The following is an 11,721-nucleotide window of genomic DNA, read 5'->3' as shown; positions in this document are numbered from 1 at the left end:
GCGGGAAAGCAGCAGTCAGAGCCAGCAAGGTCATCCCATCCCACCCCATCCCACCCCATCCCACCCTGCAGCCCAGCCTGGAGAAGCCAGCTCTGACAACACGTGTCTCTCTCAGCAAGGAGCAGCTGTCTCATGGCTCCAGTTCCACCTCTCCTGTCCATGCACGACGATTTCCAGCCGCCTTAGCGTGCTCCTTATGGAACAATCCCATTGCCCACATGGCTGAGCCTGGTGGGGTTGGTCTGGCCGGGCTCAGCCACGCGTGACACAGGCTCTATGTGTGTGTGTGTGTTTGAGTGAGTGAGTGTGAGTGTAAACAAGCTGTGAGTCAACGCCGGCGGCCGTGCGGGCTCCCAGCGTGAACGCTGCCTCTGCCGCGGCGAGGGGCAGGAGCAAAGTGAGCCTGGAGGGGAGAGCTGGCAGCTTCGTGGAACGTCGGGCAACCATGTGGGACTGAACTGGGTCCAGCAGAGCTGAGAGTTGGGAAAACCTCCCGGGTCATTAAAGTCTCCTGGCTCCTCGGTGAGGCTGCGGAGAGGTGCTGCAGAAGGAAGCAGAGCTGCACAGGGAAGGGCAGCGGCTGCTCCGCTGATCTTCGCTCCCAGAGCAAGGTGCTGGTTATTGGGGTGGGACAGATGGGCTGGTGGCTGCCCTGCTCCCATACCAGCCACGGGGAGGACATGGATCCCACTGGCACTGCAATCCCAGCATCCTTGCCTTGCCAGCCTGGTGGCCCCGGATGATCCCCGTCCCATGGGCCACTAAAGAGGAGAGCCACCACAGGTCACATCCTCCCTGGAGCACACATCTGCCACACAGCCCCTGTCAGCCAAAGAGCCTCATTGCTTGGCCCAGGCTGGCAGTTGTTAGAAAAGCATGTTTTTCACATTAAAATTTCCTTTGGAGAACAATGGTTTAAATGAAGCATTAAAAAAGGAAAGAATCCAAAAAGAAAAAAAAGAGAAAGGAAAATTTTTGGTGGAGTCCAAAAGCAGCCCCCTGGGACCTTGAACTTCCCCTGAGCTCCCTTGCCCTGGCTACTCCCAGGGGAAGGTGGACCACTGAAACAGCACAGCTGGGCCAGGAAGGACCACCAAGATGCCACCAGCCCTTCTGCTCCAGGGATCAGAGCCATGTAGGGCTGGGGACCACCCGCCACCAGCGTCCCTCAGCCCTCACAGCCTGCTGGTGGTGGGGACAGGGCTCAGCCTGTGCCGCTGCTCCTGGGTCACTGTGAGCTGCCGGATCACTGCCAGATGGGATCCGGACCTGCAGCCTGGAGGTGTGAGGCTCCAGGAGATGAGGTGGGGGATGTAAATCTCCCGATCTGTCTGAGCAAATTCAAAGGAGGCCGATTCAAATCCGCCGTGACACGACTGGCTCGGGGCGGGTAGACAATCCCTTCAGTGTCTGTAAGGAATCTCGCCGCTTTCCTTTGAGTGGCCTCCAATTTATTAATTAAAATAGGCAATTATATATGATGTGGGGTGGAGGGGAGCAGGGAGACCAGCTGCACCAGTTATTCTCACTTGGCAGGAATTGCTCTGGAAGTTGCACTGGCTCCAGGAGGTGCTTGTGCTTCCCAGGGCTCAAGGCAGAGGCTGGGATGAGCCCATGCCCACAGCTGCCCCTGTGCCTCCAGCACCTGGGCAGCGTGGGGGCTTCAGCTCCAGCCACCACTTTCTTTTAGGAAGACAGGGTCCAGAGGCCAGGAGGGATCCTTTCACCCCCTGTCTGGAGCATGTGTCCCCTTCACTGCTCAGCCCAGGTGGGATGGTGACTCTGAGCTGCTGGAGGAGCCTCCCGCCCTGTCCCATCCCCTCAGACAATGGGAGGCCTGGGATATTTTCCACTGCCCTTCCAAAGTAGGGTGGCTGATTTGGGAGTGGGCTCTGTCTAACAATGACTCGATTCTACCTGGGGAGGTGTCACCTCCTCGTCAGCCCTCTCGGGTGAGGGTGCAGTTTGCCTTTCTGCAGTACCGTGGGAAAGTCCTTCCCTGGATGACTCAAATTTGCTCGTGGGGAAGACACAGCTTCCTCAGAGGCAGCAGAAGGAAGGGGGGCAGCCAAACACAGAACCCCCAATCTTGGGGTGCCCGAGCACCACCAGTGACGGGGTGTCCATGGGATGCTCGTGCCCTCTGTGGGGAGGAACGGTGGCTGGGGCCAAAGTCAGGGCATGGGGCTGTCTGGGACCCTCAGACCCCAGAGAAGGGTGTTCCCCTCTCCATGGTCAGGACCAGCAATGAGGGACGGGCAGGGGACTTTGGCTGTAGGTCATGGGCAGAGGCTGCAGTCCTGACATGGAGGCAAACCCCTACCAATGAGTGAGGGGCTTTTGGGGGACCCTTCCCATTGCTGTGTGCCTGCAGCACTGGGGCTGCGGCCGCTCTGCTGCCCTTATCTCCATGTGCATCCACGTCCGCTGCCATTTGCATCCCAACGAGGGTTGCCACGTTCAGCTTCCACAGCTCCTGCGTCAGGGAATTCCAGAGGGACAAAGTCAGTGGAGCAGGATCCTTTCCCCACCCCACCCCCTCCTCCCAGGCACCCGGCACCCATTTGATCAAGTGGCAACTTGTCCTCCAGCCGTGAAACAGGGCACTGGAGAACCGCAGGGAAGGAGCTTCCCTTGGGGTGTGAAATGCCCCATCCGGAGCCGCGGGCTCTGCGCTGAGCCTCCGGGCTCTGTCTGGCTCCCGGCTGGGCCACGACGCACCGTCTGGACCCACCCCCTGAATAAAAGGGTTACGGGAGCAGCAGTTTCCTCATCGCCTGTAAATAAATGCCAACATGCCTTATCAGCGGCCGGGATCATCGATCAGCCGCTGAACTCTGCCGATCGGTCCCACTGCTGCAGTTCCCACAACACCACCGAGCCCTCCCGGCTGCTGAGCGGTGACCCAGCCCTCAAGGGCTGTCATCCACCAGCGTCCAACTCACGACATCTCACCCCGTCCCTGTTCCCCCGCAGAGCGGGGAGCAGAGCTCTGCCGAGCTCTCTGAGCTGCTCCACAAAGCCCTCCCCGGCTCCATCACCCGGCAAAGCTGGAGCAGCAAATCCTGGGCTGTAGATGCCACCTGCTGGGAGCGAGGCTGGTGTCGCTGACTCGAACCCCAAGACCCCACAAGCCCCACTGTGCAGACCCCTTAAAAATCCCACGGTTCTGCCACTCCAATCCCGCCCCGCAGCCTCACCATCCCCCTCCCTCAAAACCTCACAACCGCTCCGCGTGGATACCCCATAATCTCCCCAGTCACACCGCCCCAAAAGCCTTGCTCGGCAGTGCCACACAACAGCCCCTGAGGCTTGGGACCCCAGTGAGCAGATCCTCTGCTCTCTCAAAAGCTGCAGCCTGGCCAAAACGCTGGACCTGAACCGAGCCGCAGGTGGGATTCTCAGGTCCCAAAAATCGAGATTCCACTTCTAACCCCCAAAAACCTCCCCAGCACCCCAGCGGCAAGGTCTGGGAGAAACACCCGATCTGAAGGTGTTCTGCCAAAATAGAACATTCCAGTTCCTTTGGGGCTATTGCAACTTGAAGCAGCTCGCGGGATTTTCACTGGGAATACCCTTTTTCCCTCGTTTCGGGGGATCCAACCTCTCCCCAGCTCATTTTTTCATCTTCTTTTAAAAATTAAATAAATGAGTCAGCTTTGGAGCCGATATTTTAAAGCTCGAGGGTCGGTTGAGGCTGAGAGAGGGATCAGGAGCCTGTGGGTGGAGGGGAGAAGGAAGGACGGGGGGGTTCCCGGGATGGGGGAGTGTTCCCGGGATGGGGGACTGTTCCCGGGATGGGGGAGCGGTTCTCAGAATGAGGCGGGTTCCCGGAATCGGGGATCCACCCCGCCGCTTTCCCCGGCCACGCCCCATCACCTTATATGGTCAAATCACCGCCCACTCACCGGGGCCGTCACAGCCCCGCCCCTGATGAGCCCCGCCCCGTCAGCCCTCGCTCCCCTCCGCGTTTGCGCCGCGCGATGTCTCCTGTCTCCCCTCGGCCGCCGTCGGCGCCGCGGCGCGCGCGGGGGGCGGGGCCGGCGGGTAGGGAAGATGGCGGAGGCGTCGCCGCAGCCGGGCCGGTTCTTCTGCCACTGCTGCTCGGCCGAGATCGCCCCGCGCCTGCCTGTGAGCGGGGGACCAGGGAGGGTCGCCGGGGAGGGCCGGGAGCGCGGGCAGGGCCGGGCGGGGGCCCCGAGGGGGCGGGCACGTGGGGGGGAGGCCTGAGGGGCCCAGGGGGCCTGAGCGGCGGGGAGGCGGGGGGTGCCCCGTGGGGCTCCACCCGTGGCACCGGGGCTCGGGGGCGTTGAGAGGGGCTGGGCGAGATGTCCGTAGCGAGGGAACGGCGCTGAGGCGGCGAGGGCAGAGGATCAGGCGGAGGGAACGGGCCAGCCTGGCCGAGGGGCAGCAGCTGGGCGGGGGCGGCGCGGCGGGAGGCGCCCTCGGCCCTGTTGGGCCCGGCCCGGGGGGGCCCGCGGCGGTTCGAGCGCTCCCGCCGCCCCGCGGGGAACGGCCGGGCCCCGCCGCGGAGCTGGTCCGGGGCGGGAGTCCGGCCGGCAGCAGCCCCAGGGTCCCGCTGGGACACCCCCAGCCCGAGCAGCCCGATCGCAGCCGGTGCCACGTGAAGCGCCGCAGGGCGGTGGGGGTTTCTCCGTTGTCTTTCAGAAGGGTTTAATGGACACAAAAGCCCCGCGGTGGTGGCGGCTGGGGCGCAGGGAGGTGCACGGTAACAGGGAGATAGAAGTGCTGTGTGGGCACCTGGGCTGGTGCTTTAATCACACCCTGAAATCCGGTGTGTGTGTGGAGCTTGTCTTGGTGTGGGTGGAAAAGGAGTGTGGGCTGTTGGGGAGGATCTGATGGATCACTTGCTCCCCTGCTCGGCTTCCTGAGTTGTTAAATGTGATTTGGAGAGTCTTGCTGGTCTCTTCATCCCGACACTTTTCACGGTACCTTGTCCCAAAAGTCATTGCTGGTTGCTGGCACTCAACTTGAAAAGCCTCTGAGGACAAGCAGAGCTGTCCCTGCCGGGGGTGGCTGGTTTGTGACACACGATTTGTCCCTTTGCCCTCTCGCTTGGGCCAGGGTGGGCCATGCCAGGGGCTCCCAGCTCGTGTGTAAGAGTGAGGAGAAGCCCCTGACCGTGCTCCTGCTGAGCACACCTGGGCTGTGGGCAGGAGCCAGGAGGTAACCCAGAACAATCTGTCATTTATTTCTGTTCAAACAGCCCGTGCTGGGCCGTGCTCACATCTGGTTGTGTGCACTTGGCTGGGTACACCTGGCTGTGCCAGCTGGGCACTCTTGGCCAGCCTGGGCCAGGCAGAGAACAGGTCCTGTGTTTGGGAGCTCAGGTCTGGGAGTTTAGGAACTTGTTTTGGGGATCACTCGGGTTTCACTCACCATCTGCAGGCGCAGTAACCAGAGCTGCCAAAGGAGGGACTCAAACAGCCCGAGAAACAACAAACTTTGACATTTGTGCTGTTCCAGCTGCAGAGGAATGTGCTGATCCCTGTGCTGGGAGCTGGCTGGGAGCACATAGACACACAAACACACACACAACACACAGCAGCTCCCTGGAACAGGGTGCTCAGGCCGTGGTCATTCATGCCCATGACTCCCTGGGCTCACACAGGAGTCCCTGAGCTCAGACCGGGTGTCAGTGGTGCAGAGATGGTTGTTCCACAGACAGGGGAGTCTTGTGGGGAAGAAGGAGCAGCCACCTCTCCCAGTCTGTTCCTGAGCCTCAGAGCTCCTGTATCCCTGGGCAGATGGGGCACATGCAGTGGCTCTAAGCTGTGTTCCTTCCCTGGGAGTTTATTTGGTTCGGCTGCAGTGACCAGAGGAGGGACCCCAAGGGCCTTATCAACAGCCTCAACTCCTTGGGGGAATCCCTCAGTCTGGCTGAGGGCTGTGCCAATTCCAACACAGCAGCAAAAGGAAGTGGCATTATTTTTAGCAGCTCTTCAGTGCCTTCTGTGCTGAGCCCAGCTCTGCCAGCATAGGGATTTGGGGTGGTGTGTTCCTGCTGTGGGGCAGGGGATGGCATTGGCTCAGTGCTGCTTCTTGAGCACTGGAAAGTGCAACAGTTCCCTTTCAGGGTCTCCAGCGTTCTTCTCTGCTCAGGATAGTTGTAGAGGATGAATTCCTCACAAACCCCAGGAATTGTGAGGAAGTGGGTGTCACAGGCACTGCACACTGAGCCTGTCTGTCCTGGCATGCTCAGTGCCCAGGGGACTGGGGTGGCAACAGGTCTCTGTAGTGAGCTCTGGGTGTGGGAGTGTGAGGTCCTGGCTGCAGAATGACCTGGAGTGTCCCTGTGTGCTGTGAACCCCAGGCTGTGTTAGTGACAGGGACCAGTCATCCTCCTGTGCACCACGACCTTGCCAAATCCCTGCTGCCATTCCCACTCTGTTTCCTGTTCCCCAAAACAAGCAGCTGCGCCAAAGTTTGAGGGCTGCTGCACAGGGTGTGTTGGGGGTTTCACTTTCACTTCACTGAAACTGCATCAGCTGGTAGCTAATGCTGTGTCTGTATTGGAGCTTAATCAGCATCACCCTCATGGTTCTTAAGCTGAGCTCCCACAGGCTCAGGCTGAGCTCTGGCCTTGCTGGCTCAGGAAGCCAAAAGTTGGGGTTTGGAGTCACTCTGGGACTGTGGCATGTGCTGGGGATAGCAGATTGCAGGACTCTCCCACCCTGTACCACCCTGCAGCTCTGAGGTACCACTTCCTTCTCTCACCTGGTGTGTCTTCTCCTGCAGGACTACATCTGCCCACGGTGTGAGTCTGGTTTTATTGAAGAGCTTCCCGAGGAGCCAAGGTAATGTGCTGCCCCAGGGGCTGTTGCTCCAGTGAGCCCAGGTTGCTTTGCTCTCTTCCTAGTTCAAAAGCAATATTTGATATAAAATGCACCATTTCTATTGCTTCTGCCCCAGCTTTGGCTCATCTTTCCTCGCTTTTGGAATACGGTGCTTTGTTGGCAAAGTTAGCGTCCACAGGCAAATCTGCCACGGAAATGCTGAGGGGGCAGGAATGGTTTGATTTCAGACAAACATAAAGTAGTGGTAGGGAGGCTTTTCCCCGTGCTGTGTGGTAGCTCTGACCTGATCTGAGTCATCAGGGCAGAGATAACCCCAGAGAGAGGGATCTGGGAATGGTGAGCACATGGACACCTCGTGTAAGTAGTGACTGTGGTGGGGATGAATAGCAAAATGTTGTGAGACTTTGGACTCTGCCCTGGGGCAATGAGGTTTGCGTTTTTGTGCTGCTCTGCTGCTGCTGGCGGCAGAAGCAGCAGAAACGTCTTAAAATGTTTCAGTTGTGTTTGTAGGGCCTCAGCTGTGACTGGCTCCAGGACAGGCTGCGGGCAGTGCAGGGGCCAGGGGCAATGGGTGTTGCTGCCTGCTGATTGTGGTGCTCTGCATAGCCTGGGGCTTCTGCACTGAGCAGGTGATGTTTGCTTTCACCACGCCAACCCTGGAGCCTGGAAATCTATCCTACTGTTTTGGTGATTCCTCACGACCTTGGGAGAGTCACATAGTTGCTGAATCTCAGTGGTTTCGGTCCTGTGAATGCAAAGCCTGGTTCTGAGCAGAAAATGTTCCTGCAGCTCTGGAAGCAGAAGTCTGACAACATTTAGAGTTTTCTCAATATCCTGAGCCGTTGGGTTACGTGCCTCTGCAGTAGAGAAGTTTCTTTGATACAAGATTAGACTTACATGTCTTGGGGTCACAGGGATCAGCGTTTGTGCCTTAAGTCTTCCTGGTGCTCTGGAGGATTAGCTAGTGTGTTTGAGATGGATTGTGGGGGAAATCCTTGCTTGACATCGTGGTTCAGGCACTTCTCTGCAGCCTCATGAGATCTAATAGGGTAGGGAGAAATGGGTGAAGATGTGGGAAAATGAAAAGTTCGGGGAGGGAAAATTGATGCAGGCAATCAGAAAATCAGCAGCTGAGGGAGGACCAGGTTCTGTTGAGCTGCCTCTGCCCTGGGATGGGAGGGGGGTAGAAAAGCCTTGGAAGCTGCTATGAGAAGATTACCAGTGCTCTTCATTCCCCATAGGAATGCTGACAATGAGACCAGCTCCTCTACGTCAGCCCCTGATCAGAGCAGGCATCCTTTTGAGGTGAGCAAGTCCTTTCTCTCTTCCAGCACCTTCTGAAGCTTTGCTGTTGCATTTTTGTTGAGTATTTTTCCAATAGTGTGTTGTTTAAACATTCCCCAGATAATGATAGAATTTGGAAAGGAGGAATTAACATCCTCCACATGCTGCTCCTGAAATCTCCGCATACCATATTTTTGCTGCGTGTGTTATGTAGGACCATCACTTGTAGCCAATTCCCGTCGTGAGGGGGCTCAGCAGGATTTGGAGAGCAGGATTTGGGTGTGTTGCTATGCAGTAGCCTCAGCTCAGAAGCAGCAGTGACACACCAAAGAGAAACCAGGGAACTGCGATTATTTCTGCCTTCGTGTACAGTTCCAGTGTCTGTTCCTCACTGAGCTGCTGCCGAGGGCGCTGGTCCCAGTGTCACCCCAGGCCTGGAGTTTGCTGTGGGCAGCTGCTGGGACGCCGTGGGAGCCGAGGGCTGTTCCTCCTCTTGTCACAGTCTGTTCTCTGCATTGCCTCCTTCCCTCTCTCCCTCCCAGAATGTGGATCAGCACTTGTTCACCTTGCCCCAGAGCTATGGCCAGTTTGCTTTCGGGTTCTTTGACGACAGCTTTGAGTTTCCCTTCGCACCCAACGTGCAGCCGGAAGACAACCGGGACTCGGAGAACCGGCGGGAGCGCGAGCACCAGTCCCGGCACCGCTACGGCGCCAGGCAGCCCCGCGCCCGCCTGGCCACACGCCGGGCCTCGGGCAGGCACGAGGGTGTCCCCACGCTGGAAGGGTGAGAACCACGCTGGGACCTGGGGAGGGAACCCTGTTGTTCCTCACCTTTTCTCCTGGCTTATGGGAACAGCATCTCAAAGCTCTCCAGTGCTGCCACAGGTGTCATCTGTGTCCCACCTGAGCCTGTTGGCAGCTCCGCCTTGGGGTCTCTTGGGGCTGTTTCAGCTGAGCGGTGACATGGACTGTGGCTGGGAGTTTGTCCTGTAGTGGGAAAATATTCCCTGGTTGTTGCCAGGTGTTGCAAAAATGTTGTACTTGCTGTGAGGGGAAACAGAAGAAAGCACCAGACAGTGTTTGTGTAAGCGCATCCTGGGAGCCACTCACCATCATGTCAGGAATTGTCTTCTTATGAATCAAATACTGAAACTTTATCAGTGACTGATCACTCCATTAGCTGCCATTGCAATTGCTGTAGGGTATTTTTAATTGACTCCAACAATGTGACAGTATTCAGCTTATTCAGCCTCTCCCTCCACGCTGGGGTGCTGGGCTGGGAGCCAGCAAACTTTAATTCTTACACAATCCTGGTTTTCTTGTCTTTCAGAATTATCCAGCAGCTGGTCAATGGAATTATTGCACCGACCACAATTCCAAACCTAGGCCTGGGCCCTTGGTGAGTTCGAGGATGTGCTGCTCTCTCTGACAGTGTCTCGTTGGTGCTCCAGGATGAACTCACTTGCTGTCCTTGCTCTTCAGGGGAGTCCTGCACTCAAATCCGATGGACTATGCCTGGGGTGCCAACGGCCTGGATGCGATTATCACACAGGTAAAACTGGGATTCACCACAGTCTCCATACTCCTGTGTGGTGCAGGAGGGGCAGCACCTCTGGTGGTGCAGGGAACGAGGGGCTGTGGGGACTGGAATGGGGCACGGTCCACAGTGCGGGGTCCAAGTGCCCTGGCTCAGGAAATGAGAGGATTCTTTGTGCTGCTGGGCTCACCTCTCTCTTCTGCCTGCCCGGCCGGTTGTTTTTCCAGTTACTGAATCAGTTTGAAAACACTGGACCGCCGCCAGCGGACAAAGAGAAGATCCAGGCCCTCCCCACCATACAGATCACACAGGAGCACGTAGGTACGTGTCTGCTCCATGGAGTCATGCACAGAGTGCTCCCTGGAAGCTCTGTGTAATGTTTTCTTGGGACTTGAATTTTGTCTGCTTGTACATTTGAGGCCTAAAACATTTCAAAGTGGGCAGAGAGCTGAAGGGGCTCTGTTACATTCACACAAAAAAAGAGCAGTGTAGGCTGGATGGATTTGCCCTGGGGAGGTTGTGAGAAGTTCAATGTGGATAGAAATGGAAAAGCAGGAGGGAAGGATGAGGCATACCCAGGACAGGGGGAGGTGGGGTGATGGTGTGGGGGACTGCAGAGCACCAAGCTTTCCTCCTGACAGGGATAGAGCAGTGGTGGGGAAGGGGAGAGGGATGATGTGTCCTGAGTCGGGGGCTTTGCGCGTCGTTCTCTCCTCCTTTGCTCAGCTGGGCTTGGCTTTCCCTGTGCGGTGCAGATTCCGGGTTGGAGTGCCCTGTGTGTAAGGAAGACTACACAGTCGGGGAGAACGTGCGGCAGTTACCGTGCAATCACCTGTTCCATGACGGCTGCATCGTCCCGTGGCTGGAGCAGGTGAGTGCGGGGCAGTGCTTGGGGCGTGCAGCACTGGGGGCTTTGTCCGGTCCTGCTCCCCTCTGTAAATATTTTCCTACCTCCATGATGAGGCCTGAGCACGAGCAGCCTGTGGTCAGAGGATGGAGTGTCATCCCAGCCCATTCCTCGAGTGCTGCTCCCCTATTGTGTTTCTAATCCCGTTTCCCGTATTTCTTGTTTTGTTTTTTGTCTGCTCCCCAAAGCATGACACGTGTCCCGTCTGCCGGAAAAGTTTAAGTGGACAAAACACTGCCACAAACCCCCCAGGACTCACAGGGATGAACTTCTCGTCATCCTCCTCCTCCTCCTCTTCCTCCAGCTCACCAAGTAATGAAAACTCATCGAACAACTCATGAATCTTAACGCACCCTCTGTCCCCGGGGCCCTTCCACTGTTCCCCTTCCCTCCCTGGCCACCGCGAGCAGCCAAAGGGGCTTCCAGAGCAGAGCGAGGGGAGGGGACGAGGCAGGAGCAGTGCCCCCAGAATTTCCTTTTGATTTCTGAAGACACGGAGACTCTGGGTCCTTCAGAGATGAGAAGCCTCAAGTTCTGTGATGAAAAAGGGGGGAAAGAGCTCTGTCTGTCAATAAAAACATCCTCTTTGCGTGGACTTTTACCCATTGCAGTGCGAGGCTGCTGCGCTCCCCGGCTGGGAACCCCAAGGTGCTGAGCGAGTGGTTGAATCCCGAATGGAAAGGTTGTTTGTATGGGTTTGAATTTGAGATCCCTTTCTTTTATTTCTTTTGCTCCTCCTCCCCTTGGATACTATCTTTTCTGCTTTGGAGATTGAAGTCTAAAATGGAAGCATAAGGATGCTGCCTCCCCCCAGGATCGCCATCTGGGGAGGACCAATAGCTGTCACTGAAACAGGAACTCTCAAGTAGACCCCAGGATCCTTCCCTGTCCCATCTCGAGTCCCATTTATTTCTCTTTATAACCTCGCCCGCTGATACTCAACACTGAAAGGGGTTTTTATAATCTTAAATTATTACTGTTGTCAATAAATGGACATTTTAGCTCTGCGAGCCGTTATGCATGATTTGAGGAAAGCCACAGGGTAAGCTCCGAGGCCACCAAGCTGTCCTGCCTTCCCCGGGCAGGCTGGGCCTCTCTGAACCCTCCTGCGTGCTGGGAGTTCCAATGGGAGCCACTGCCAGCCTGTGGATCACTGCACAGGTAGCCAAGGATCG

The 11,721-nt window shown here is 57.2% G+C and overlaps 1 protein-coding gene across 1 annotated transcript; it reads left to right on the top strand.

Annotated features, from left to right (window-relative positions):
• Positions 1 to 4,036: 4,036 nt before the first annotated feature.
• RNF126 (ring finger protein 126) lies at positions 4,037 to 11,563 on the top strand. The gene is made up of 9 exons (XM_066205868.1): positions 4,037 to 4,131; positions 6,760 to 6,818; positions 8,060 to 8,123; positions 8,645 to 8,886; positions 9,433 to 9,501; positions 9,585 to 9,654; positions 9,867 to 9,960; positions 10,395 to 10,510; positions 10,735 to 11,563. The coding sequence occupies exons 1-9, from the start codon at positions 4,057 to 4,059 to the stop codon at positions 10,885 to 10,887; spliced, it is 942 nt and encodes a 313-aa protein (XP_066061965.1). The 5' UTR covers positions 4,037 to 4,056; the 3' UTR covers positions 10,888 to 11,563.
• Positions 11,564 to 11,721: the final 158 nt, after the last annotated feature.

Source organism: Chamaea fasciata, unplaced genomic scaffold (genome assembly GCF_029207755.1).
Source record: "Chamaea fasciata isolate MVZ Bird 193981 ecotype frontalis unplaced genomic scaffold, bChaFas1.0.hap1 SCAF_28, whole genome shotgun sequence".
Lineage (NCBI taxonomy): Eukaryota > Metazoa > Chordata > Aves > Passeriformes > Sylviidae > Chamaea > Chamaea fasciata.
This window is presented reverse-complemented; position numbering and strand designations above follow the sequence as displayed.